This window comes from Myotis myotis, unplaced genomic scaffold (genome assembly GCF_014108235.1).
Source record: "Myotis myotis isolate mMyoMyo1 unplaced genomic scaffold, mMyoMyo1.p scaffold_m19_p_11, whole genome shotgun sequence".
NCBI classification, from domain to species: Eukaryota; Metazoa; Chordata; class Mammalia; order Chiroptera; family Vespertilionidae; genus Myotis; species Myotis myotis.
Window position 1 is genome coordinate 28986293 of NW_023416315.1, and position 26767 is coordinate 29013059.

A 26767-nucleotide genomic window follows, 5' to 3' on the forward strand; every position below is an offset into this window, starting at 1 on the left:
ATTTTTTCTGCCCTTCTCCTTACCTAGGGACTTTGGTTACCTGTATATTAGGCTGTTTGAAGTTGATCCATATTTCACTGGTGCTCTGTTTACTTTTTCCTTTCATTCTTTGAGTCATAGTCTTTATTTCCTTTTTCAAAGTTTCATTTTAAATTATTTCTGTTGCTATATTTTCAAGTTCACTAATCATATTTTCTGCCATGTCTAATATGCTGTTAATCCCTCCAATGTTATAAATTTTTTAATCTCAGATCTTGTTTTTCACTTTAGAAGTTAGGTTTAGGACTATTTTACATTTCCTTTTCTCTACCTAACATGCTCATTCTTTGTTGTAGATTTTTGAATACATGGAACACAGTTGTTAAATGATCTTAATGTCATTTTCTATTAATTTTAATATCTTTTTCACTTTTAAGTTGGTTTTGATTGATGTTTGTTCAGAGAAAAGTTAGTAAATAAATATAGTTATATTTTAAAAATAAGGTTAGCTAAACAAATCTAGGCTTCATATTAATCAATGGATTGCTTTAAACTTTTTATTCTGAAAAATTTTATGGATAGCAAAGATGTTAGTTGTAGATGTATGTAATCCTTCAGATAATTGTGCCATAATACAGCAGTGGCAAAGTTATGTTCTTATAGGAGAAATCACTATTAGAGTAACTGAAAAAAATGTTCAGTTTGTTTTTTAAAACATCTTTTAAAGTAATGTTAGTTTTTTCTATTGACTATTTAAAATGTGAAGTTTTGGGTTCATTACTTCTTTGATCTTTTAAATAAGATTTGAAAAAAGTGTACACAAATGTAACATTTGTACTGATATAAAACTCATTTATTTTTAATTCTTTGGAAAAATAGAAACATGTAAATCTTTTGTGTGGTTAATAATTTATGCAAAGTACATTTATTTTATTTCCTACCTTTTGTTACATGTCATTATTTTTCAGTCTACTAGTTTTGGTGGCATTTTATTCTGTTAAGATTTACAAATGGGTTGTTAAGCATTTGCTCTGAGTTTCCATGATAGCTTATAACTTAATGAGTTTCTATTCATCAGAAGTATGAGTTGAATTTCTTGATGGCATTAATTTAAATTTGTTCTAAAATGCAGTGATTCAATATTGAAAGCTTGTTCTTTTTTTCTTTTTAAAAGCACAATTCATTAAATTAAAGCAATTTTCATTAATAGAACCCATGTAATTTATAAATAGTTGAAGTGAGATGAAAGTTTTTCTAATGTTTTCTAATCCTTAAGATGAACTCTTACTTTGATCTGCTTAGTACTGGCCCGTTTCATCGGTTATTAGATTTCCCTCCTATTTCTTTGAAAACTTCTGTTTTGAAGATGTTGGGCCTAATTCATACAATTTACTTTTCTGTACACATATGTAGATAATTTTGCAGTATCTATTGTGTGGATTCAGAGGACCTCTGTTCTATCTACCGATTCATTCTAATTCAATTATTTGATAATTACCAGAACTTTCATTTTGACTGTCCTTCCTTCCACTTTGGTGGGCATTAAGCAATGCATTATTTGAATATATATTTATGCTTCACAAATTTACTTTCTTTGTCAAATAAACAAAGAGTCCATTTTCCCTCCTATCGAGAATCCTGACCCCATTTTCAGGCCTTCGCGTGAACATGGACTCTGGAATGAGAGAAGTATTACATGCGGGTTTATGGAACATTCCTAATGTTTTTAAGAATATTGTATGTGATGTTAATTATTGTCTTTATTTAATGTACCTGTCCTCAGAGACAAGTGAAAAAAATCACATTTTAAAGTATAAAAAATCAATTGGAATTCCTCTGGGACCAGGAACATATTAAATGGTTGCTGGAAATAGAAAGCATGTGTACGACTGAATGTAGAAGATAGGAGGCCCAGAGAATCTTTTTTCCAAACTTTGTGAGTGGAAACCTGGCCCACCCACAAAGCTATGAAGCTACCCACATGTTATATGTTTAAGCAATTTACTAGTTTATAGGAGTGAATTGCTACCTTTAAAAAAATATATACATTTGGGTGGGGGATAGGAAGAGATCCTTATCTTTATTTATGTATGCATGAAAATGGCATCCTAAATGGGAAAAATTGTTTTTACAGCAATTTACATGTAGCAAATAAGTGAACAGTGCAGAAAGAGATCAAAGAACTCAACCAAATGAAATGTTTTGCTCTATTTCAATGGATGTAAGCCTGTCCAGGCTGTAAGTTTGTTTTATTAAGGCAAAAACATTTACATTTCTCTTGAGTTATTATGATCATTTTGTAACCCTCTGCTGTAGTCATATAAACCTGCCCAGTTTTTAAAATTAAAATTGATTGTGTTCTTGTATCAGCTGAAAGTTTTCCTGGAACTGATAAGTAGCTGCTATATTTTAGAGCTTCAAAATTAGTAGCACAATGAAAAGTATATGCTCAGGTTTCATGGGATTGGTAGTAGGAAGTACACCTGCTGGAAATTATCTTATGCTTTTCATGTCATTAGGCCTACGCTTCTGGCAAAAGAGAACTTGGAGATGCATCCTAGTTCTTCAATCTGAGTATACATTTTATAAGTCAATATCCATATCTGTTTCTTTAAAATTTAATTATGCCAACTAGCACAATGTTCAGCATCTAATAATTACTCAAGTATAGGATCTGCATTAATCTTCTATGTTCTATTACTACATGCCTTGAGTTTCCCTATAACTTAAGTACATACTTGGCTTGATGGGATAACATAGGCAGTTTGTAGATGTATAAATAGCTTGCCTGGAACTCACTTTTATGCACCATTTCCTTAATTGAATTCATGCACTGTGTGGTGAACAGCATTGGCCTACTGATTTTTAAAAAAATATATATTTTATTGATTTTTTACAGAGAGGAAGGGAGAGAGATAGAGAGCTAGAAACATCGATGAGAGAGAAACATCGATCAGCTGCCTCCTGCACATCTCCCACTGGGGATGTGCCCGCAACCCAGGTACATGCCCTTGACCGGAATCGAACCTGGGACCTTTCAGTCCGCAAGCCAACGCTCTATCCACTGAGCCAAACCGGTTTCGGCTGGCCTACTGATTTTTTTAAAAGTGTTGTTACATTTCTTTTTTTCCAAGGAGCTTGTGTTTGTTGTTTCTTACCATCTATAGCTGGAGTGAAAGTATTCCAGTCCTGTTTAGATATCTCATGATTTGGTGGCAACTTTTAAAAACCATGGTACAATAAAAATACCCTGTCCGGTGTGGCTCAGTTGGTTGGAGTGTTGTGCCATGCACTGAAGGGTTGTGGGTTCGATTCCCTGTCAGGGCACATGCCCAAGTTTCTAGCTCGGTCCCCAGTTGGGAGCCTGCAAGAAGCAGCCAATGGATGTTTCCCTCTCATATTGATGATTTTTTTGTTTTTTCTTTTTCTCTCTCCCTCTTTCTTCCTCTCTAACAATCAATAAAAATTCTTTTAAAAAGCTGACAAAAAAACATGGTACTATGTCCTTCAGTTCAACCTATCTGTTTTTGCTACAGCACAAATCTGTATAAGAAAAATTAATTTATATGTGATTGATAAAGAAAGGAGTTAGGTCCATATAATGTGGAAGTGGCATCAGCTCATATGTAACTTTTCCTAGATAAGAACAGCCAGAAAAACAGCAATAGAATTAAAACTTGGGAGGAAACATGAAAAACCCTCAACTCAGTTGCTGCACTGAATGCAAGAAGCCTTTATACCATTCATTTTTGTTTGATTGATATATTAGTTTCTCAGAGAAATGTGGTAAAACATCCTTCTATGTTTATCGATTTGGAAATTATGTTTTTATAATTCAGTCATTTGTATGTTTGTCATTGCTAAAACATTATTCTCTGTGTTACAGAAAGAACATGATAAGATGTTTTGTTGTTTCATTTTTCTAAAACAGTGTATCTACATATATATGGCAACCAGAATGCCATAACGACGGAATGACCAGTCCCTATATCACCCACTGCAGCCAGCGAACGGGCTTGATCAGGGGGTGGGTCCAGCAAGCCAATCTCCTGTGGCCCCTCCCCCCACCTGGCTCCACCCCTGATCAGCCTCTCCCATCCTGATCACCCCGCGGTCTGTCCCCTCAGCCAGCTCTGCCCCTGATTGCCCACCCCCACACCAATCAGGGGTGGGCCTGGCCAGCCAACCTCCCATGGTCCCTCCCCTGCTGCTGACCTCCAATCGCCCCCCAACCCATTCAGGGGCAGGCTGGCCAGCCCACCACCCACAGCCCCTCCCCACAGCCAGCCCTGCCACCGATTGGCCCCACCCCACCCCAGTTGGGGGCGGGCCTTGCCAGCCAGGCACCTGTGGCCCCTCCCCCCAGCTGGCCCAGCCCTGTTTGGGCTCTGATCAGGGCAGGCTGGCTGGCCAATCTCCTGTCCTGCCGTTTCTTCCTCCTGGCAGGCCCAGCCTGATCCACCCCTATTGGGTCCAGGCTGGCTGGATCCCACTCATGCACAAATTCGTGCACTGGACCTCTAGTATGAGCAGAGACAAAGGGAAGGGATTAGTAGGAGAGAGTAAGGGTGGAGTATACTTTAAAATTTTTCTAATCAATAAATGTACATAAATGAACAAATTGCAATCCTTGAAAGTTTTGATAATTTGGTAATGTGAAAGAATATACCTATTTCTGAATGATCATTCTGTATATGCACTTGCATTTTAAATTATTTATTTTAAGCCTTCATGTCTTTTATATTCTATAAAAGAAAAATAGTGCTATAAAACCACAATAATTTAGAGAAATTATGAAAGATCACACTGTCCTTAAATTTTAAATTAAAAATAATGTTTATAAAAGTTGTTTGAATAATTTCAAGAAAATGTTATTTTAACACTGCTAAAAATAATTCTGTATAAGTTTCCTTTAAATTTAAGAAATAGTTTATTATTTGTTAGATATCCAATTAATTACTTTGAATTAGATTCTTCTAAAGAACTTCATGTACTTAAGTAAGCATACTTGAATTTTATTGATATTGTTCATTTAACATATATTTATAAATATTTACCTTCTGCCTAGTTTCAAATTACAAATTATGATTTAAGTTGAGTGAATTGGTATGATCATATTTTTATACATTTAACTCTGTCACAAGTTGAAACAATATTAGCACTTTATGTTTTTCAGCATTTTATTCTCTGAGTGTTTACTGCATCTGTATTTATAAAGGATGATTCATTAATCATATTAAATATTTATGGCTTGGAATGCTTAACTACAAATTAACACAAATTGATAAAAATAATATTATAATTTTAGTTTCTTTAATGTTACATATTCAAAGAAAAGCGAAGAAAAAGTATTCTAATTGTTAATTTTTATTTTATTTTTCAGGTGCATTTTCTTGATTATAAATCAGTACATTTTGATCATAAAATGGAAAACCTAATGCAGATTAGGGAACTAGCAAAGGAAGTGAAAGAAAGAAATATTTTATTATGTGGACTTCTCATATATTACCCACAGGTAGGTAAAATGTTGTTCTCTTCAGATTGTATGTCCTATAGACTACAGATTTGGTAGTGGGAACCTGACTTTGTTAAAAGCAAAGAGATGTGTTAATAAGGAAAATATTGGCTGGAAAATTACTTATCTCAACTCGAGGGGAAAAATCAAAAGAAGTGCTTTGATTAGGGGAAAAAACATGAAAGCCAGCAAATTGTCTTACACTAGGTGGCCCACATAGAATAGAATTGCCAGATATGCAAATAAAAATACAGAATGCCCAGTTAAATTTGAATTTCAGATAATAAATAATTTTAAGTATATTCCAAATTTGGAATTTGAAATTTGCAATCCATATTTAACTGGACTTTTTAATTTAATTGGTAACCCTAATGTCATAATTCTTAGCCATTTGTATGATTTGGAATCGCTTATTTATTTTATGTTAGGCTAAATATGTTGGTGAATGTGTTCTTAATCACTTGAAAACAGTGCTTGGCATTCAGATTACCAGAGGACGACATGTTATTTAATTACAGAAAAATCTTATCATCACTGTCTTTTAATAGCAGCAAGTTAGTTAAGCAGAAGGTAAAAGAAATTAGCATTATAAATTCTTTGTGCAGAGAAATGTCACATAAATCAAACTTTTTGGAACCTATTAGAGAAGGTGGGTTTTTCATTTTACATAGATGCCTTTCATGGAATTTGAAGAATGCTCCAGAGTTTCTTAGAAGTACCACACAGCAGTTAAAGAAATGAAATAGTCAGCTGCTTTGTTAATGGTTTGGAATAAAGATTATTTGGTACTGACTGCCCAGGAAATGACAGGTATTTAAAGTTATATGGATGATGAATAACAGCTATTGTTGCTGAAATATTTAAGGTGCCTTTTTAGCCTGAAGGTAACATTTCTTTTGAAGCAAGTGAATTTTTATCAATATAAGGTTTATCTTTTAGCGACTCCCTTAGTTTTCTTTAACTTTTGAGTTTGTTTCCTCTGCTTCTAAAATATAAAAGCATGACCTCCGGTTAGTCATCAAGAACAAGGCAAACTTTGCTTAGAATCATGAAATTGTAAACTGTTAGTGCTGTAGGGGCTATTGGTGTTAGGACAACCAAAGCCTAAAGGATACATAAACTTGTCCATGGACATATAACTGTCAGAGTTCAGGAATATTTTCTCTTCGTTAGATTGTCTTTGATTGTACTCTAGATTATTACAGTGGTAAAAATAAGTCAGTTCCTTCTTTTGTGTCATGCAAGGATCATAGATGCACACCTGTGCCACACTATACTGACATAAAATAGAGTTCATTGAGGAAAATCTCAAAAGCTGAGAAATGGTAGAGTACACACAATCCCTGGGACTTTCTTCACTCTATGATTACGGCTAAGCAAAAGGGACCATGCTGGCATTCCAGTGGTGATTATGGTTGCCAGATTACTATAGCATTCCCAGTTGAATTTGAATTTCAGACAGTCTATAAATTTTAGTATAACTACTAATGGCCCAGTGCACAAACTTGTGCATGAGTGGGGTCTGGTGGGCCCACCCTGATGGGTGCCATCGGGGCTGGGCCTGTGGGGGGGGGGGGGAGAGGACATGGGAGCTTGGCCATCTGGCCCCGCCTCTGATCAGGGTGGGGGAGGCCTATCAGGGGTGGGGCCGGCTGGGGGGAGGGGCCGCAGGAGGTTGGGGGGGGGCGGTGACTGGGTCCTGGATAGGGCCAGTTGGCCACTGCAGTGTGCATCATAGTGACCACTTGTTCTGGTTGTTCCGCTGTTCTAGTAGCTGGGCTTTTATATATATAGACTAGTGACCTGGTGCACGAAATTCATGGACATTAAAAGGGAATTAATTTGAGGAAATATTTTAATATTGCTATTTGCCCTTTCTCTGTAATAGAAGTGTCAGAGATGAAAGAAAATTAGTAAAATGTATATGAAAATCTTCCTCCTATCAGAGTCTGGGGCGCGCCACAGGAACCAGAGTCAAGTCCCTGCCCACCCACGTGCACCTTGAAATCGCGTGATATCCAGACCCGGCTGGCCCCACCCCTGTCAAGCCCCACCAGGTGGGGGTGTGTGGCCTCAGGTTGCCTGGCCTGGCACTGGGGCGGGGGGCACGACCTGATGTCCTCCGGTGTGGGCCAGGGGGTGCGCCTTGAAATTTCCTGGCCTGGGCCAAGGAACATGGCCTGAGGTCCCCTGTCAAGCCCCACCAGGTGGGGTACGTGGCCTGAGATCCCCTGGCCCAGGCCAGGGTGGGAGGTGTGCCTTGAGGTCCCCCATCAAGCCCTGCTGGGCAGGGGGCATGGCCTGAGGTCCCTTGTCAAGCCCCATGGGTGGGCGGTGCAGCCTCAGGTCCCATGGCCCGGCACTGGGGCGTGCGGTGTGGCCTCAGGTCCCCTAGTCTGGTTCCGGGGCATGGGGCATGGCCTGAGGTCCCCTGTCAAGCCCCACTAGGCGGGGGCACAGCCTCAGGTCCCCTTCCCCAGCCCACTGCCACGCAGCCTCAGGCCCCTGCTGATTGCTTGTTAAGGCTCGTTATAGGAACTCGGCCTCCACTGTGGGTGCAGCCATTTTGTGTTATGGAATCCCTGCCTCTGTTGTGGGCGCAGCCATCTCGTTATGGCATGATGGTCAATTTGCATATTCCCTCTTTATTAGATAGGACTAGAGGCCCAGTGCAAAAAATTTGTGCATGGGGATGTGTCACCTCAGCCCAGCCTGCACCCTCTCCACTCCAGGACCCCTTGGTGGATGTTCTACGGCCAGTTTAGGCCCGATCCTAGGTATCAGGCCTAAACCAGCAGTCAGACATCCCTCTCACACTCTGGGACCACTGGCTCCTAACTGCTCACCTGCCTGCCTGATCGCCCCTAACTGCCCCCACTGCTGGCCTGGTCACCCTCAACTGCACCCCCTGTCAGCCAGGTTGCTCCCAACTGCCCCCCACCACCAGCCTGGTCACCCCTAACTGCCTCCCCCGCCAGCCTCATCACCTCTTACTGCCTCCCCTGCCAGCCTGGTTGCCCCCAACTGCCCCTCTGCCAGCCTGGTCACCCTTCACTGCCCCCCTCTGCCAGCTGGGTCACCCCTCATTTCCTCCCCTGCCATCCTGGTCACTCCCAACTGCCCCCCCTACCAGACTGGTAGCCCCACGCAGCCTGCTGTTCAGTCATTTGGTTGCCCCTCACTGCCCCCGCTGCCAGCCTGGTCGCCCCATGCATCCTACTGCTCAGTCATTTGGTTGCTCCTCACTAACCCCCCTGCCAACCTGGTTGCCCCATGCAGCCTGCTACCCTGTAGTGTGGTCATCCCTCACTAACCCCCCTGCCAGCCTGGTCGCCCCACGCCGCCTGCTGCTCAGTTGTTTGGTCAGCCCTCACTAATGCCCCTGCCGGCCTGGTCGTCCCATGCAGCCTGTTCAGTTGTCCGTTTGGTTGTTTCGGTTGCTACGGTCACTTAGGCTTTTATATATATAGATATCCAAATAGTATATAGAATGTACTTGCACTAAAAATTCTTTGTTGTTACTCAGTAATTTAAATATAACGACATCTTGTGTTTTTATTTGCTAAACCCAGTAACCCTTGTAGAATTTATATTTGCAATAAAACTGTTCAATGTCCCACCCCTGGCATGTTCCCTACATTTGTGGAATGGAGTCAGGTGAGTGTATATGTGACTCTGTACCTGTGATGGCTACCTGTTTGGAGAGGTGGCCTTAATGGAAAGGAGGAACCTTTGCTGTCTATTGCTTGGTATCTGCTTCATTGTTTTGAGCAAAGTTGGATCTGCTAAGCCAGCTCTCTGCTAAGCTTCCAAAAGTGGGGAGAAGATGGTCCCGCAAGGACTTCAAGATATGCCTCTCTTTTTTCTGTTTTTTGCCACTCGAGAAGCCATGAGCAGCAAAGTCTCCCAGGACACTCTGTAGGAGGCGATATGTGGAGTTCTGTATGGGAACCAGCGCAAGAATGAGAAGTTTTTGGAGAGAGTGGAGCTGCAGATCAGCTTGAAGTAACATGACCCTCAGAAGGACAAATGCTTCTTGGGCACTGTCAGGCTTAAATCCACTCCCGCCTCAAGTTCTCCATATGTGTTCTGGGGACCAGCAGCACTGTGATGAGGCCAAGGCTGTGAATAACCTCCCATGGACATCCAAGAAGCTGGCCAGGAAGTATGATGCCTTTTTGGCTTCAGAGTCTCTCATCAAACAGATCCCAGTAATCCCAGGCCCAGGCCTGAATAAGGCTGGCAAGTTCCCTTCCTGTTGACCCCCAGTGAGAACATGGTAGCCAAAGTCCACAAAGTGAAATCTACGATCAAATTCGAGATGAAGAGGTTGCTTTGTCTGCCAGTGGCTATTGGCCATGTGAAGATGACGGATGATGAGCTTGTATACAACATCCTCATAGCTGTCAATTTCCTGGTGTCTTTGGTAAAAAAGAACTGGCAGAAAATCTGGCCTTTATACATCAAGAGCACCATGGCAAGCCCCTTGCCTGTACTAAGGCACAGCTGAATAAACCATATTGCTATCATTTAAAAAAAGATATATGCCTCTCATAATTTTAGGAGGCATACTTAGGGCAGCTTATCTCTTCTTAAAAGAACAATAATGAGGTTGTTTTCAGATGTGAAAATGTTTAATGCATATTTGTCCTCAAAGATCCAGGTGTGAGTTAACTCTTATTAGCCCAACAAGTTGTCCTGTGCATAATTCCACCTTAAATAGTATTTGCCAAAGATCCCCTGAAGTTCAGTAGCTATGCCATTAAAAAGGGGCTATGAATTAAAAAATGGGAAGCATCAAGGAATAGAGTTAAACAGACTTCTTTAATGAAGGCCTTCTCACAAATCCATTACATACAAATCAGTGATTGATCTATTCAAATTGTGGACAAGGGGTGTGCCATTTTCTATGTTCTCCTGTAACCCTTTAACTGTAGATAATTCATGGGATTAATGTTCCATAAAACAAACTTGGGGAAACATTCCTCACATATATGCCCTACGTAAAGAAACTTCTACCTCCAGACACACTCTTTTTATACTTCCATTTAGTTATACTAATTTTTCCATTTAGTTATATCGGTATCTCTAATATTGAGTGCTTACTTAACAGGCATTCTTTTAACACTAAGGATATGGAAAGATATAAGGTGAATCTTCTGTTTATTGTTTAGTGAAAAGAGTGTTGGTTCGTTCTTTCCATGGTGGTGTAAGATACAACTTTTTGTAGTGTCCCCACATTAGACTTTCCCCTGAATCTAATCCATCTCTGTGATAACCATTAAGTTCTTTACATAGTTACTGTGTGTTCTTTTAAGTCTCTCATTAATGAAGCTTTTCCAGATTTTTAGCCACTTTACATAAGATAAAACATCAAGTGCTTCTTTGGATAGGTTTTCAGTTAATGATATTCCCTTCTAGGAAGAGAGAATATAGTGAACTGACTTCAGTATCTGTGCTACGCATATAGTCTTTCTGGCTTAAAGAAGACCAGCCTTGTTATGACATGATTTTTTGATAATGTAGATGGTCTTGATTTTTTGGCTGCACCTTCACTGTGTTGATGTATATGATGTTTATAGTTAAATAGAATTATGCAAGTCTATTTTTTAAACACATGATGCTGTTAAGCTTTTGTTTGTGTAGAATTCTTTTATACACATGTATAAGACTTTCTGTGTTTGGTGAATTTAAACTTAGTTTTTTTCTAGTATTTCAGTCTTACTACCTTTTTTGGTGTAAACTATAGCATATGATTAATTAGCTATAGTTTCTTTCTTCATATAATTTACAAATTAGATGTTGTTTGTATTTTTGAACACCTTTAGGGAAACATTCATATGGAAAAGGTTAAGATAGATTCTTTTTTTTAGTACCTCTAAATGTTGTACAATACTGTTTGTGATCAATTAATGATAATTCTTTGATAATTCAATAACTGACAAATGCATCTAATTGCATACTATTTCAACTCAATTTCTTTATATTTTCTCTATGGACACAAGAAACTAACAAATCCTTTGCTTAACTCTAGATATGCTCCATATGTATGCATTTTTCTAATCATAAAGATATTTCTTGTTAATTTATTGAATATGCTAGTTCCTTAGCTATATCAGTATAATAAAGCACTAAATAACCTTTTCCCTAAAACTCAGTTTAAAATATTCTAGTGACTCAAAAAATTAAAAGTTTAAAATAAGCTCTTTGTGGGTATCTTAGACTTAAGCATCAAAGGCCTGGCTTGACCATTTATATGTAGTATAAAGTTTTCTGTCTCTATTGTTCAGTGCTCAGTTCCTCAAATTGTTAATAAATCAGAAAATATTTGAAATTTATGCTCTAGACAAGAAATGCAGCATAAAGTTTACCTTGACAATTTGTTAAATGGATTTAAATCAGGTCTTATCTTTCTTTCTGAAATAATCATACAGACACAACTATGAATAGTATTAAAACCAGATCTTATAGTTTAATCCATATATAGGAGTTTAGTTCCCTTTTAATAATTATATACATAAAATATTACTCTTCATTCATCCTATTATTTTAACTTTGTTGGGCAAGTCATCATTGAGGTCCAAGATATAAAATTATGTGTTTGGGGCATGTGTTCTAATTATTTGAAAATTTATGTCTGATCATATAGCAGTGAGCTTATAGAAATTTCCGGATTGAACTCTTCAAGCCAATACCTTGAGTTCACAGTACTAATTTAATTGAAGTCTAAAATATTTTTATGATGACGTTTTTTCATGGAAGTATTTGCAAGTATACATTTTGAAAAACAAATTTGCATATGAACTTTTATGATAATAAAATTTATAAAGTCTATAAAATTTAGAAAGTTATATAGCAGTTTTCTATTTAACATGCTCTTTAGAGATAAAAGTGAACAGGTTCATGGTTAAAGAGCTTCCCCAAATTATTTTAACTTCTTTATTGCACTGGATTAATGTCTTCCCTTGTGATTGAAAAACTAGCTTTATGATCTTGATAAAGTGATACCAGTTTTCTAGGCCTCCGGTTTTTCATGTAAAATGCAGAAGTCAGAACTATATACAGTCTCTGTGGAATGAGAAGGTGAAGACACAGGAGGTGTGCAGGCTGTACCAGGTGGCACCATCCACCGTCTCCTCTGACACAGGAAATTCTGGAGCTGAGCCTGGGTTTTCTTTTCTCTTCATATGTGACCACAAAATTTACTGTACTATTATTTCCTTATTTTATTTATACATTATTCATTATAGTTCAAATCTCTTATTATAGTTCACAGAGGGAATTGGTCCTCCCCCCCCCCCCCCACTCCAATACCTCAAAGTAGAAGACAAGGGGGATGTCTTTGCTCTGCTGCTGTAGCATCATACTAGAGACTGGGTGGCTCATAAACAACAGACATTTACTTCTCATAGTTCTGGAGGCTGGAGTCTGAGGTCAGGGGCTGGCATGGCGAAGACTCTCTTCCTGGTTGCAGACTCCCATTTTCTTGTTTTATCCTCACAGTGTGGGGATAGGGTGAGGCCTGGTTGGGGTCTCTCTTAATTGAAACACTGATCCTATTTGTGAGGGCTCCACTTTTCATGACCTAATCACCAACCTAAGGCCTCACTTTCTGCTACCATCCCATTGGGGGTTAGAATTTGAACATATGAATTTGGGGTGGGGGACACAAACAGTCAGTCCATGACTAGGAATTTTGTCCATCAGAGAGAGGTTAAAGAAAAGAGGGAACATGTTAGCATGCCAGGGAGTGTGCACCACTTTCATCTATCCCTTTCCCCTTTCTTCTCCTTTGAATTGTCATTCCACTGGGTTTGATATAGTGGGATAGAGCACTTTTGCAAACACTGTTTGGTTTAATGAGTGTTTTCACAAGATGGGGTTACTGGAAAGGGTGCACCAATCAGCAGAACTACGAGAACCAAGCCCTGAAGAGGTCAGGGGATAAGCCAGAGGAACTCTATTAACTCTTCCTGCTCCTGAATGCCACGTTTACTTCTGCTCCTGCAACTATAGTACCAGAAGGCATACAAAAAAGGAGAACATTGCCAAAAACAGCCCTGTATTTTTTAAAAAAAAGATTTATAAAAATCTTTCTATACAAGTCCAAATTAGGACATGTTACAATGAAATGAAGCTTTTTTGGTAACAACATTCAATTAGATAAAGCTGTGTGAATTCATCTGTCACAAAATATAAATGAGATCTGTCTGTTTGATGATTTAAATTCTATTGTCCTTGATTGTCTGGGTTTTGAAGTATGTACTGTAAGGATACTCAGAAAACATCCTTGACCATGAATCTCTTTGTAATTACCCTACTCTAGGATACCTTTGTGCCAAAAGACCTGCATTTGTAGAATACAGTTAGCACCAATATTTTCCTCTCATATGCACTTCATTTGCCTTGTGTCTTCTAGACAAGAGCTACCCTGCAAGTGTGTGATCCTTTGCAGAACAAACAGGCATATGTTGTCAAGTAGCAGAACACAGATTTAAAAAAATAAAAGATAATCTTGGGGTAAGCTAGACTTAAAACTCTACTTCCTACAATGAGCAATTACTTGGAATTCAATTGGGAATTATTTACTAAACACACAGTACTTTCCATTGCACTGACTCACAGAGCATGCACACCAAACAAGCAGCACCAAATCTGTTTACAGAAACCCATAATACCCTGTGCAGAGTAATCACGCTCTTTTGATGTGGGAATGTTTATGAGACTAAATATTTTTCACTTTCAATATTGTTTTGGCTTTTATTGTTAGACTTAGTCATTCTTTGGGAAAATGTGAAGGTCATAAAACAGAATGCCTTTTGAAAATTGAGTACGTTTGAAAAACAAAACTGTCTTGTGGAGTTTGGTTAGCTTACTTGGAAGACCTACTAGAGAGGGTGGCCGTTAGCTATTATACTTAGATACATCTAAATGACATGGGATATTAGATACAAACCTCTGCTACAGATCTCCCCTTAATTTTTTTTAAAATAAAAGAATCAACTTTTATGAATGAAAACGGCCATGGAAATTTCTTAATGAACTAATTCCTTTGAACAGTGTATTTGTTAGCTATTATTGCATAATAAATTACCCCAAAACTTAGTGGCTTAAAAGCATGATTATCTCCCAGTCTCTGTGGGTTCTCTGGCTCTGGGCAGTTCTCAAGGGTATGGTCATCTCTAGACTCCACTGGGAACAATGTGCTTTCTTAGCTCACTTAGGTGGATTGGAAGGAACCAGTTCCTCTGAGCTGTTTCATGAGGCCTCAGTTCTCCACAAGCTTGTGGATGGGGTCCTGCCTGTATTCCTTGCATTGGGGGCCGGTCCTTAGAGCATTCACATCAGTGCTAGCAAAAGAGAGAACTAAGATGGAGGTCACAGTCTTCTGTAATGTAATCACCAGGTGACACCCCTGCCACCTTATTTCATTCTGTTCATCTGAAGCAAAGTACTACGTTCCACCCACATTCAAGGGAGGCAATTACACAGTCATGGATACCAGGAGCTGGTGACCACTGTGAGCCATATTGGATGCTGCCTACCACCGTAATATGAGTGCTAATATTGCCGACTAAAAATTGTATTTATTTGTACCCATGAAAATTAAGGGGTTTGTAACCAAAACAGGGCTAGAAATATTTAAATGTAAAAAACAACAACCATACACATAAACTGTGTGTGTGTATATATATATGAAATTGCTTACTATAGGGCATGCTTTATTTACATTTTTAATTGTTTGCCACAAACAATTAAATATATGATTACACATACATGCATATATTTTTCTCCTGACATATTAATAGTCACAGCCAGGGCAGGTTTAACAGGGAGGTGGAATGCCAAAGACATGGACACTTGTTTTTACATTTTCTGTATAGTTGTTTTTAAAGAGCTTGATTCAGGCCAGATACATATCAAATGCATTGGGGGCATATATTTAAAAATAAGCTATATTATTTCAATTCAGGTTAGTGAAGCCGGGTAATAAAAAAAATCATTGCTATAAAATGAGTTTTTAGTGTTGCATTTGAGAAAGTTGACCCATTATCTTAAGAGTATGTAAGTGTTTTGTCTCAGAGTCTTGGAAAAGTTTCCAGGAAACAGACTTGAAGTAGTAAGTGAGAAGGACTAGAGACAAAAAGAAGGCAATGAATCTGATAACTGGAATCCTGCTGGTGGTAATCTTCAGGGAAGACATGTTTGTGCACTTGTAGAAAATACTGAGAAACTTCATTGGGCGTCATATTGTCCCGCAGTAAAACTCCTGCTGTATTATCAATGTCGTTAAAAAGTTGAAAATAACATTTAATTAAATTTCTGAGTTTTGGATTAGTAAAATAGAAAAAAATAAGCATGAAAAATAGGCTGAAAGAACAAATTGGATAATTAGTCCCTAGAAAATGGAGACTTTTCTAACATATGTGGCATTATTTCAACCTTTTACAATAAAATGCATTGTATATATCCTGCTCGTAGCAATCTTATGCAGACTTTCCTTAAATAACATTAGAAGGAGGGAGATAACTTTACTGTTTATTTTCATTTTATGGACACTAATTATCCAGACTGCAGAAGCAGCTGTACAAAGAATGCTAAAATTGCAGTGTTTAACTGGATCAGGCAGAGCACATGATGTGCATGCTAGAGACTTGAAAATCTCAAGTAGATTGAGAAGTAAAACTAAACAGGAGAAATGTGAAGCCAAAATAATTATTTTGAGGTTTGACATCCTATGTCAATGAGTCTGAGTACCTTGAAATATTCGTGGCCTATTGACTGTTAGATATTCCATGTAATTTAGATTAAAGGTAAGATTTCCAAAATCATGGACTAAGAACGGTTTTCTAGCAACAAGAGTTGGTTGTATGTAAATTTCTTATTTTCTGCCCCAAACAGTCCATATTTAGAAAAGAGAATAGTTTATAAAATTAGAACATGTGTTTATTTTCTCTGAAAATCCTATCAGCATTTCTGATTATGATTACAATGGAAATACAGAGTTGACTGTCTCCACTGAGAATCGGGGCGATATGAGTAATGTTTGGCATATAGATTTGTATTTGGAAAATGGTGAGGTTTATTAGTTTTCATTTCATCTCATTACTCACTTTTGACAGTTGGTAAAGATATATTTTAATGAAGCTTCAACTTCCTCTTACTGAATGCATCATGGCAATTATATACTAATGCTATTAGGAAAGGAGTTGGTTTAATAACAAACATATCTACAGCAACTCTTTTAGAATCTGGATTTTAATGGACAGAAGAAACTCAGATGTTTCACAAAGACACTATTCATGATTATTATTATTATGCTTTGGTCAGTGTTTATATTTTGTATGTTTTTAATCACCATATTATGCTGAAAACCTGTATTAGGAAGAATATAAGGAAGTCGTGTTTAAAGAGAACCAGAGATGACTTACCACATTTTTCAGCTAAACTTATATATATTTTAATCTTTTGAGTTTTTACTCTATTTCCTTTTGAAAAATGTGATTCTGACCCTAGCCAGTTTGGCTGAGTGGATAGAGTGTTGGCCTGCGGATTGAAGGGTCCTGGGTTCGATTTCATCAAGGGTACATACTTCAGTTGCAGGCTTCTCCCCAGCCTGAGCCCTGGTCAGGGCTTGTGCATGGGGGCATCCAATCGATGTGTTTCTCGCACATCGATATTTCTCTCTGTCTTTCCCTCTCACTTCCACTCTTTCTAAAAATCAATGGAAAAATATCCTCGGGTGAGGATTAAAAAAAAGTGATTCTCATTCTATCTTTATGGCCTAAATGCTTCTAAATCATAATAAATTTTATAACTAGGCCACATACCTTAAAAAAGAGGTATCAGGAACACAGTAAATTGTTTACTATGGGACATGCTTTATTTATGTTTTTTTAAATTGTTTGCCACAAAGATTTTTTGGTGGAAGTACTGAAAAAAAGGAAGTTTGATTTTTGTTTATAGTTTTTCAAGTTAAAATTAGGGTCATGTGCAATATATTAAAATAGGGACCATTAAACTAATCTATATGCTATTTACTGGAATGTCCTTACATTCAGTTTTCAGATTTGAGCCAACCTTATGCTCTGTTCTTATAAAGTAAGATAACAAAAGAGCATTTTGAGGGTGTGCTGCTGTGAAAAGGTACTTACTACTAAACACCAAGCTATATAAAAACTTCTTTTTAGTGTATGAATGTATGCATTTATAGTATTCTGAGGCATCTACATTATACTCTATATTCCTAATTCCTTTCTAGTGAAATATCAGGTCATTTCTTGCTTGTCTACTATGGAGATGCCTTCAAGTCTGACTCAATCTGTTTAGTTTTGAATTTTGAATAGGAATAATAAGTTCTGCTAAATATGTATACCAGAGTTTAACATAATTATGCCATAGTCTTCACCATCTTAATCCTCTCATCCCTTTATTAAACTTCTGACTTCATATTTAAGATGTTTTGATGCAATTAAAGGATTTAGGCTCTTCAGGGAGGGTGGTCTCTCTCTTTTTAATGTAAGAAAGCCCAGGGTTCGCACAGATTGTTTTTCTGACCCTCATGAGGAGAAACAGGCTAAAAACCTAGATTACTAGTAAGAAGTTGCTAAAAAGGCAGTTTCTGAGTTCTCCTTTCTGGCTCATGAAGAGAATAGGTATGATCTAATATTTAAGATGAAGATACTATATAATTTTCCCGAAATATGCTATTCATAGAGCAAAGGTTGAAACATGCAGTGACACATTTCTAGACCTTGATAGCAATTCAATAATGAAGGCATTGCATTTAGCCTAAAAACTACCAATCAAAGAACTATATAAACACAGTTGCGGAGGAGCTTAATAATTTTCAAAAAATGAACCAGCCACTATGATTTCAGAAAGCCTCAGTCATATTTTCTCAAGTTGTGCCCTCTGTTTTGTGGTTTGCATTTCCCCCCCCATAAATTAAAAGAACAGAAGGTTTTGCCAGCAATGTCTTCAGAACATGGTTTTCTTCTCAAATATACTTTCTCAAGTAAGTCACAAGTGAATGCTTCTTACCTTTCCTCATATTTTTGCTGATTGTTTTAAGGCCTTGGAGAGAAAGGTTTTTTTTGGTTTTGTGTTCAAGTCTGTGCAAGAAAGGCCCTTTGCCAGGCATCAGGAGGAAGTCACGTGATGTCTGAGCTCTGACCCTTGCCCTGCATGAGAGAGGTTTCACTGACAGAACTGTATCAGATTCATTGGGTGTTAACATTCATCGGCTGTTTGTCATTTGGATTTTATTTTCACAGATATGTGTATCCCAGAGGTTGGCAAATGCGACCCTTGTGGTGAATTCATGAAAATAAGTCATGGGAAGTAGTTTCTTTGCCAGCGTGGCTGGTTCTGTGGAAGCCTCTGCCTTGAGATGGCGGACCTTTTCAGCTAGTGTACCTTTGGGAGCTCATGTATTAGAAAGCATATGTGCGAAGGCAGAATAACAAAGAGCTGCCTCCTCTGCGCTTTTCCTGACTATACTATACAGTAAACAAAAATAGTAAAATCCAAAACACCAAATTATGATTTCTAAAACATCTTAGAAAAGTTACAGAAATTACTAAATTTGTGTCTAGTGTTATATTTTCCCTGACTTTAACAAGATTTATGAAAGAAGGGAATTTTTCTCTCATGACCTTTAATTTAATTTTACATGCTAAACTTAAATGGAGATTTTAGAATTGTGTAATTGTCTCATCAAGTATCCAGTTTGTCTTGCGTATCATGACTAAATTACTGCTAATTTCTAGCCTTCTCAGTCAGAGTTTTAATTGATTTATAATATTTGGGTATTAAATTCCATGTATTTACTAATGCTTATAAGAGTTTAAATGGGAAATGTAAAACTGTTTCACCAGAATACCACATTTATTAAAAAATTTTATTTTAAAAAGAAAAATGAAGACTATGTATTGTTTGAAAATTGTAAAACTATAACTTAGGTAAATGTAATAATTTTTAATGAGCTGTGAAATAAAAAAAACACTAGTTACTTAACATAGACATGTCAATTTTAATTTCATTTTAAAATTTTCAACTGGTTACCTTAATATTTTGAAAAGCAGGTTTTTTTGTTTTTCAACATATATATTAATAAATGTGTATAAATATTTATGTAGCTATATGTTAGAATATATATTTCAATATACTTTCTGAACAAACTTTTATTATTTCACAACTTTAAAAAAATGCAGCATTTTTTTCAATTTCAATTAAATTTATTGGAGGAAAATCAAGGCAGAATGAATTTTTAAGCAAGTGGCATTAATTTGGTGAACTAATTGGCTCATCAGTCAGGAATTTTTAATTGCAAATGTCAGAAACACACCACAAATTGATTTAATAATAGAATTAAAAATCTATGACTTTAGACTTTGCTGGACCCATATACTGAAAGGGTGATTGCCTTTTTACTCTGTTTTCTGTCTCTTTACCCTGCAACTTGTTTCTTAACTTTATTTCTTAATGTACCATTTTATTTATTTTCATTTTTACTTTAATTTTTAATTATATTTAATATTATTCTGGGTTGTTTTTTTTGCAAGTGTAAGCATAGTGCTTAGACAATCAAATACATTACAAAGTCCCCTCCTACCCCCAAACACTCACTGTGTCCAATGTGGGTGTTCATCTTATTAACCAGGCCTAGTTAATATGCCTGTCTCTGGAGCCAGGCCAATTTACCCATAGTACATGGATGAGTGTAAGGACTGGGTGCATTCCCAAAAGAAAATTATGGTACCAATTCTAACAGCTTGGGGGACACATGCTGAACAGACCCAAACAACAGATTATCTGTTTATGTCATGGACTGAATGTATGTTTACCCCAAATTTATATGTTGAAATCCTAACCCTACTCTGAAAGTATTAGGAAGTGAGAGGCCTTTGGAAGGTAATTCAGTCATGAAGGTGGAGCCCAGTGAATGGGATTAGGACCCTTAACCTCTGCTATGTGAGGGAGGATAGTAGAAGACAGCAATCTGCAAATCAGGAAATGGGCTTGCACCAGACACTAGATCTGTCTGCATCTTGATCTTGGACTTCCCTCCTTACAGAACTGTGAGAAGAAAATATTTGTTTTTTAATCTAATCAGTCAATGGTGATTTATTATAACTTCCTGAATCGTCTAAGACAATTTATTATTTAGGGCATTTTTCTCATCTTAGTAAATGTGTAAGATAAAGATACCCAATAGCTGTGGCCACATGGTATAAATTTGGATGCTTGTCTACTAATAACTTATGGAATTACAGAGTATCAGATTTTTAGGGGACTTTAAAACTCTTCTTGAAATATTGCCAATTACAGTTATTTTTAATCACTCATGAAATGCCTTATAAATTATTTATTAAAAATAGTTCCAAAGTTTGGAAAATATTTATTTTAATAAAAAGAATCAGTTATGATAATAGTAATAACCATTAGTTTCATTTCTGTTCAAACATGCTGCATGGAGAGAGGAAGGAGCAGCTAGTTCATACCTTGAACATCATTCTTATTTTTGTTAGAGTGGAAGGGAATAGATTGAGAACTATTCTTCAACCCTATCTGTCAGCCTTGCCATATTGTCTTCTTTCCAGAAAAACATAATTAGAGCTTTCATATATTTGTACTGCTTATTGTATTGCTTAGTTTTAGTTTCCTTTATCATATTGGTTTTTTTCCAGATTATATGAGGGTGTATTGATCCTGCCCTTCCTCCACTCAAGTAACCCCCATAACCTTTCATCCCTTTTCTCTCCATCGCAGTTGAACACAATCTGGTGCCCAGTGTTTTATACTTATGTAAAATATGCTTATTGTCCATCTACCTCACCCAAAATATGAGTCCTAAGAAGCAGAGTTGTGTGGGGGAAAACAACTAACATTTTTGAGCACTGTGAGTACCTATACACTTTCATTGAAACTTCAGAATAGTCCTGTCATATAGATATTAATAGCTCTACCACATACTGGTTAGGGATCCCAGACACAGAAACTGTAACACTCTATACATGAGCTAATAAGTGGTTAAACTGGATTTGGACCATAGTGCTCACCTGCTCACTGAGGCATTAATAGAAGAGCTTCTTTAAAATACGAGAGAGAGAGAAATGAAAGCCATGTTACTTATTAACATTTTGTGGACTTTTCCTTTATCCTAACAATCAACCTAGTTTACATTCCTCTTTAGATTATATTGTTTATGTTGCGATCCAATCTTCAATTGGCAATGTGGAGATGGATGCTGCTGGGCATGCAGCTTGGGAAGGTTTTTCTTTAACTATGGGATATGGAGCAGAGAGCAACCAAAGGAATCCTCGCCTGGGCGTGCTTGGGAACCCAGAAGCAGTCTTTGTCATCAGTTTTTACAGAGGCACAAAGAACAAGAAATGGAGCTGTAACAAGTGGTTATTCCTGTGGAGCTACAAGAATGGATGTGCAGGGACGGGAGGGGCCTTGGGGAGCACAGCCTGAAGACATTCCCAAGAAAAGGTTAGATCAAGGGAAAGAGGTTTTTGATAACAGGGCACCCACAGCCTGGTCCTAAAGGTAGGAAGAGGATATTAACTTGCTTGGTCAGGTATCACTGTACTTCCTCAGACCCTACTCCTGGCCAGAGGGAAGCAGAGGACTTCCCAGGACTTGTTCTGCAGCAGTTGAACGCGGGAGAGGCTGAGGCCCGTCTTTGCTCTTCTGGGCCGTGCCCGTCTCCGTGCAGTTAGATCTGACCCTGGCTGTGTCATCATGGGCGCTCAGAGGGATTGTTTCCTGCCCTGGGCTGCCTCCATCAGCTGGAGGTGGGGTTGTATTAGAAAAACAGTTTTAATTTTGTAGAGGAGTAGAGCACAATCTCAAGTCAGTTTAAAAATTAAACCTGTTTTGTTTTCTTAAAGCAAGATCTCTATGGAACTACTCGGTTCCAGGGGGAATTGTTCTTAGATGCTTGCTCCCTTACCCTGCCAGAATTGGCTTGGTGGGCTACGTTCCAGGGAGTACTAGGGAGCCATAACACTGTTTTTCTAATAGTGCTCATCTTAATTATCTGCTTATCTTAATTATCTTTGCTTCCAGGGATCATTGTGTAGCTTACTTTGCTTTGGGTTGGGCTCCTAATTGTGTATTATAAAGAGCCTTCTAAACGGTGTTTTTCCATGCCTTATTTATTTATTTAAGTTTTGTCCCCACAGATCTTTGTGGGGTGGGGTAGTAGCGGTGTTGGTGCAGGAATCTATCAGAATGACCTGGGGAATTTCTCAGGCAATAGATTTTCCACTTTACCTATTGCCAAGTGCCAACTCCCTAGGAACATTCCTGGAAAATGTTCCATATCTTTTAGGCATTTTCAGATCACCCCCCGCCACCCCCACTTAAAAAAAAAAAAAACCCACCAAGAACAAAACAAAGGTTTTAAACTCACATAGCATAATTTCAAAAGTTTGTGCAAGTTTCAGAGTATTAAGGTGGATCAGACTCTTGACTACTGTTTAATCTGGTCATCTTTGGCAAGCTGAAGGCATTTTAGGGAAAAGAACACATTCCAAATTGAAACAGGATGGCTTATAATTTGTAATTAAAACATGTAGGCTATCTTTATTGTCAAACTAGTCATGTCTATGAAATGTATAAGATCAGGTTCATGAATTCAACCACAGTTGGCTGAGGAGCTGAATTATTATTTCCAAATTGTAGTCCACTAGGCAAGAGGGGAAGGCTCCCTTCTCCCACCTTCTTCTTCCTTACCATCTGTTTAGGAAGAATTACAAGTTTAATCACATAAGTTTTAAAACAATGATTGGATCACATCAAACCACTCTTGTAAATTGAATAGGAGAGATTTTATACTTTTTGTTTTGTTTTTGCTTTTTACAGATGAAGGGTCAGAATCAATGAGATGGCATGATTTGTCAAATATTTAATCATTTAAAAAAAGTTCACTCTGCCAGGCATTGTTTTAGAAGCTTGGAATGTGCCCGTGAGCAAACCACAGGAAGTCTCTGCATTTGCAGAGCTTGCATTCCAGTGGGTAGTAGACAGAGTAAAAATAATACAAAAGAAAATTCTCTAGTGAGTGAGCTAGATGATAGAAGATGATACGTGCTGGAAGAAAAACCTAACTGGAGTAAGTTAAGTGGCCATGAGAATCTCACACAGCTGGTTGCCTTATTATGAAGGCAGCATTTAGGCAGTGACTAGCAGGAGGAGCCAAGGGAAGGAGTCTTGTGGAGACCGCAGGAAAGCCAGTCCACTAGAGGAAGCAACTACTACAAGCCCCATGGCCTGGTCACTAATACTAGAACCCTGGGCTTCAGTAGTTCATTCTTTTTACAAGTAAGTATTGAGCACACTCTTTTTTTAAAAAAAAAAAATGTCTTTATTGACTTTTAGAGACGAAGGGAGAGGGATACAGAGATAGAAGGGTCAATGAGAGAGAAACATCATCAATCGGCAGCCTCCTGCTCACCTCCTTACTGGGGATCGAGTCTGCAACCAGGGCATGTGCCCTGACTGGGAATATAACCATTGACCTCTTTGTTTCTGGATCAACACTCAGCCACTGAGCCACATCAGCCAAGCTGCTGAGCATACTCTTTCTGAAAGTGTAGTTCTAAACATCAGAGCTTCAACAGTACAAATACATATTGTGCCCAAGAAATTGCTAATTCCTTATTCTTTTCACCGTAGGACAGAGGTTCCTTAACCATGGTCCACAAAGTGTTTAAATCTGTTTTGCTCTCAGAATTTTTCTCTAAACAATAAATATGTCATTTTCAAAGATATACAGGCAGTCCTCAGGTTACATCGAACTCGACGTATGTCATTTCATGGTTATATCGCCATCTCCCATTTATTTATAAAAAAAAAAAGTTCTGTCATTTCGACGTATGTACATATGTGCTTTATGTTTTTTATTATTTATTTACCACAAGTAAAGGTCAGGAATTGTTATCTTTCTTTTAATTTTTTTTTACTGTTTTACTTCATTACTGCTGTGTATATGCTCCATGTGAGTGACATAGGTGCTTATGTAGGTGGTTCCGACTTACGGCGAAAATCGCGTTAGGTGGTGCTGTAGGAACGGATCTCCCACGTAACCTGAGGGCCTACTGTATAGGTGTTATTGGTAAAGTTAATTTTATGACATTGCTAACTTATCAGTATGCATTATTCACCTGATAAATAATCAAAATTCTGCTGTGATCATACTGGGTGGTATACTGTGTGTGAGCAATTCTAAAGTTGAAATGGGTCCTCCTTCTGGAAAATATTGGAAAAACTTCTGCTCTTTGCTATGAGGTTGCCAGCTTAAAGTTGGCTCCAAAAGCCACACTAAAAATTTGTTGTTTTTAAAGACAAGGGAGGCTTTTGAAAGTTTTAACTGGAGGAATAACATGATCAGACCTGTGTTTTTGGAAGATTTCTTTTTATTGTCAGTTATACAGAGGAAGCCAAATGGAATAAATCTATTGAGGAATGCATATTATTTAATTATAGTTACTTGATTCATTCTGTAACACAGTGATCCAAACTGCACTGTACTTAATGTTTTGTTCCTAATGCTTTAGAAGAGATTCAAATCCCAATATCTTTTGCATTATGCATTATGTGAATTAGTATTTCCAAGAAAGAGTTGTCTTCTATTAAAAGTCAACAATGAAAAGCAGTGTTGTAGCTTCGCCTTGGCTGGACATCTTGAAGTGAAACATTGGGAGCAGTGAAAACAAACCCTTGTGAGGGTCTATGCACATGCTAGCAGATGGATATCTGGTTTATGTGTCTGCAAGCTGATTTGACATTTATATGGTTGGGTGAACTTTCATTTTAGCCTCATGTTTGCAAATCTAGCCTTCAGTATTTGAACTTATTTTCTTGATCTTGATAAACTGTGGTGAACCAAAGAATTATTGTATGAGAGCCTTGGAAATATATATGTAATGTCAGTAAAGGCCCCTCTGATATTTACTATTGAATGGTTTGAGTAGTGATACATACATTTTCAGAGACTTGAGACAGATGGAAATCAGCACACACAGATTTGACAGGCTGAAGCAATGCTCTCTTTGTAAAGGATTCCCAAAGCCTGCTCTTTGTCTTGGATATTTTCACTTGGGATTCTCCTTGTGTTTTATATTTTATCCCTGTGTAGCATTCTTTCCCACCCGGGAAAGCCGAGCCTCTGTGATCACTGCTAGTCTCCAGTTCATTTCTTCACACTACCTACACGTCCTTGATTACATTGTGCTGTATTTTGATCTTTGATGTTGCTGTCGGGCAGAATATCAATATGAAATGGTAACAGTTGTCTGCATTTATGTTTACTTCAACCTGTGTGGTACTGGCAACAGTGAATATTCATTCTTTGGCAGGATGCATGCTTCTGGCTTTGCTGCTGATTCAGAGTTTCCACGCAAGTGGGTATGTGGTAGCTCTTGCTCAAACATCTGATGTTTGATCGCTAATGCTTCCCACTCGCCAGTTGGTAAATATGCAGCCACACTTTTCCAGACAATATTGCTCTCTGGGTAGAAATCAATCTAGATTCTGAGTTTTTCACGTGTACCTTTTATCTCAGGGAATAGTAAATGAGATCTGGTCACAGCGAAATGGCTCTCCTTTGCCTAACCAGGTTCTGTGGGTCCTCAGCTTCCTACATTTGCAGTGGCTTTATTCACCGTTAGGGGATATGTACCTTTGTTATTATACTGGTTGATACTGGGACTTAATGAGATAGGCTCAGCCACACTCTTGCTGAGATGAGCTCCAGTCCCAAGGACCTATATCAGCCAAAGAGATGAAGGCCAACACTGAAGCCTTGTAGGCTTGCTGTGTGTCTGTCCACCGGCGGCCAGGAGATACTGAATGAGGTTGCAACGTACTAAACATACTAGATGTTTGCATGGGAATCAGTCATTCAGTCTGCATTTCTTTGCCTTTTTTTGTTTATTTTTCTTTTGTTTTCAATTATTATGGCTAGAAGAGCTGAAATGGTGTTCCTTTAAATCTTGAAACTTCTAAGAAGGCTTGTCATGTCTTTACCCCATACCATCATACATTTGTTCTTGTTGTCCTCATTGTAAAATAGCACAAAACAAAGATTATGTAAACAGAAGGAAATAATGACTTCACCCCAATCCATATATCTCCTGGCATTGAGGCAATTTCTCATTTATCTGTAAACCATAAACTAGAGCACATTGTGGCATGAAACACTCATCCTGGGTATTTGCACTCCCCCAGCTTCTGCATATGTTGTATCAGCTGTAAGCA

The 26767-nt window shown here is 37.9% G+C and overlaps 1 protein-coding gene and 1 pseudogene across 4 annotated transcripts in view; both read left to right on the forward strand.

Annotated features, from left to right (window-relative positions):
- The window catches only part of CRPPA (CDP-L-ribitol pyrophosphorylase A), a 166778-nt gene that overhangs the window by 81234 nt on the left and 58777 nt on the right, over window positions 1-26767 (forward strand). Inside the window, exons 9-10 of one of the 4 annotated variants that reach the window (XM_036328007.1) lie at window positions 5363-5494; window positions 21269-21371. In XM_036328007.1, coding sequence (XP_036183900.1) covers window positions 5363-5494; window positions 21269-21346 — 210 coding nt within the window. In that variant the 3' untranslated portion in view covers window positions 21347-21371. Of the gene's footprint in view, window positions 1-5362; window positions 5495-6165; window positions 6272-13913; window positions 14132-21268; window positions 21372-26767 lie in introns of those variants that run through there. The other 3 variants (XM_036328008.1, XM_036328009.1, XM_036328006.1) reach the window with 3 other exon arrangements.
- LOC118666165 lies at window positions 9184-10764 on the forward strand (annotated as a pseudogene).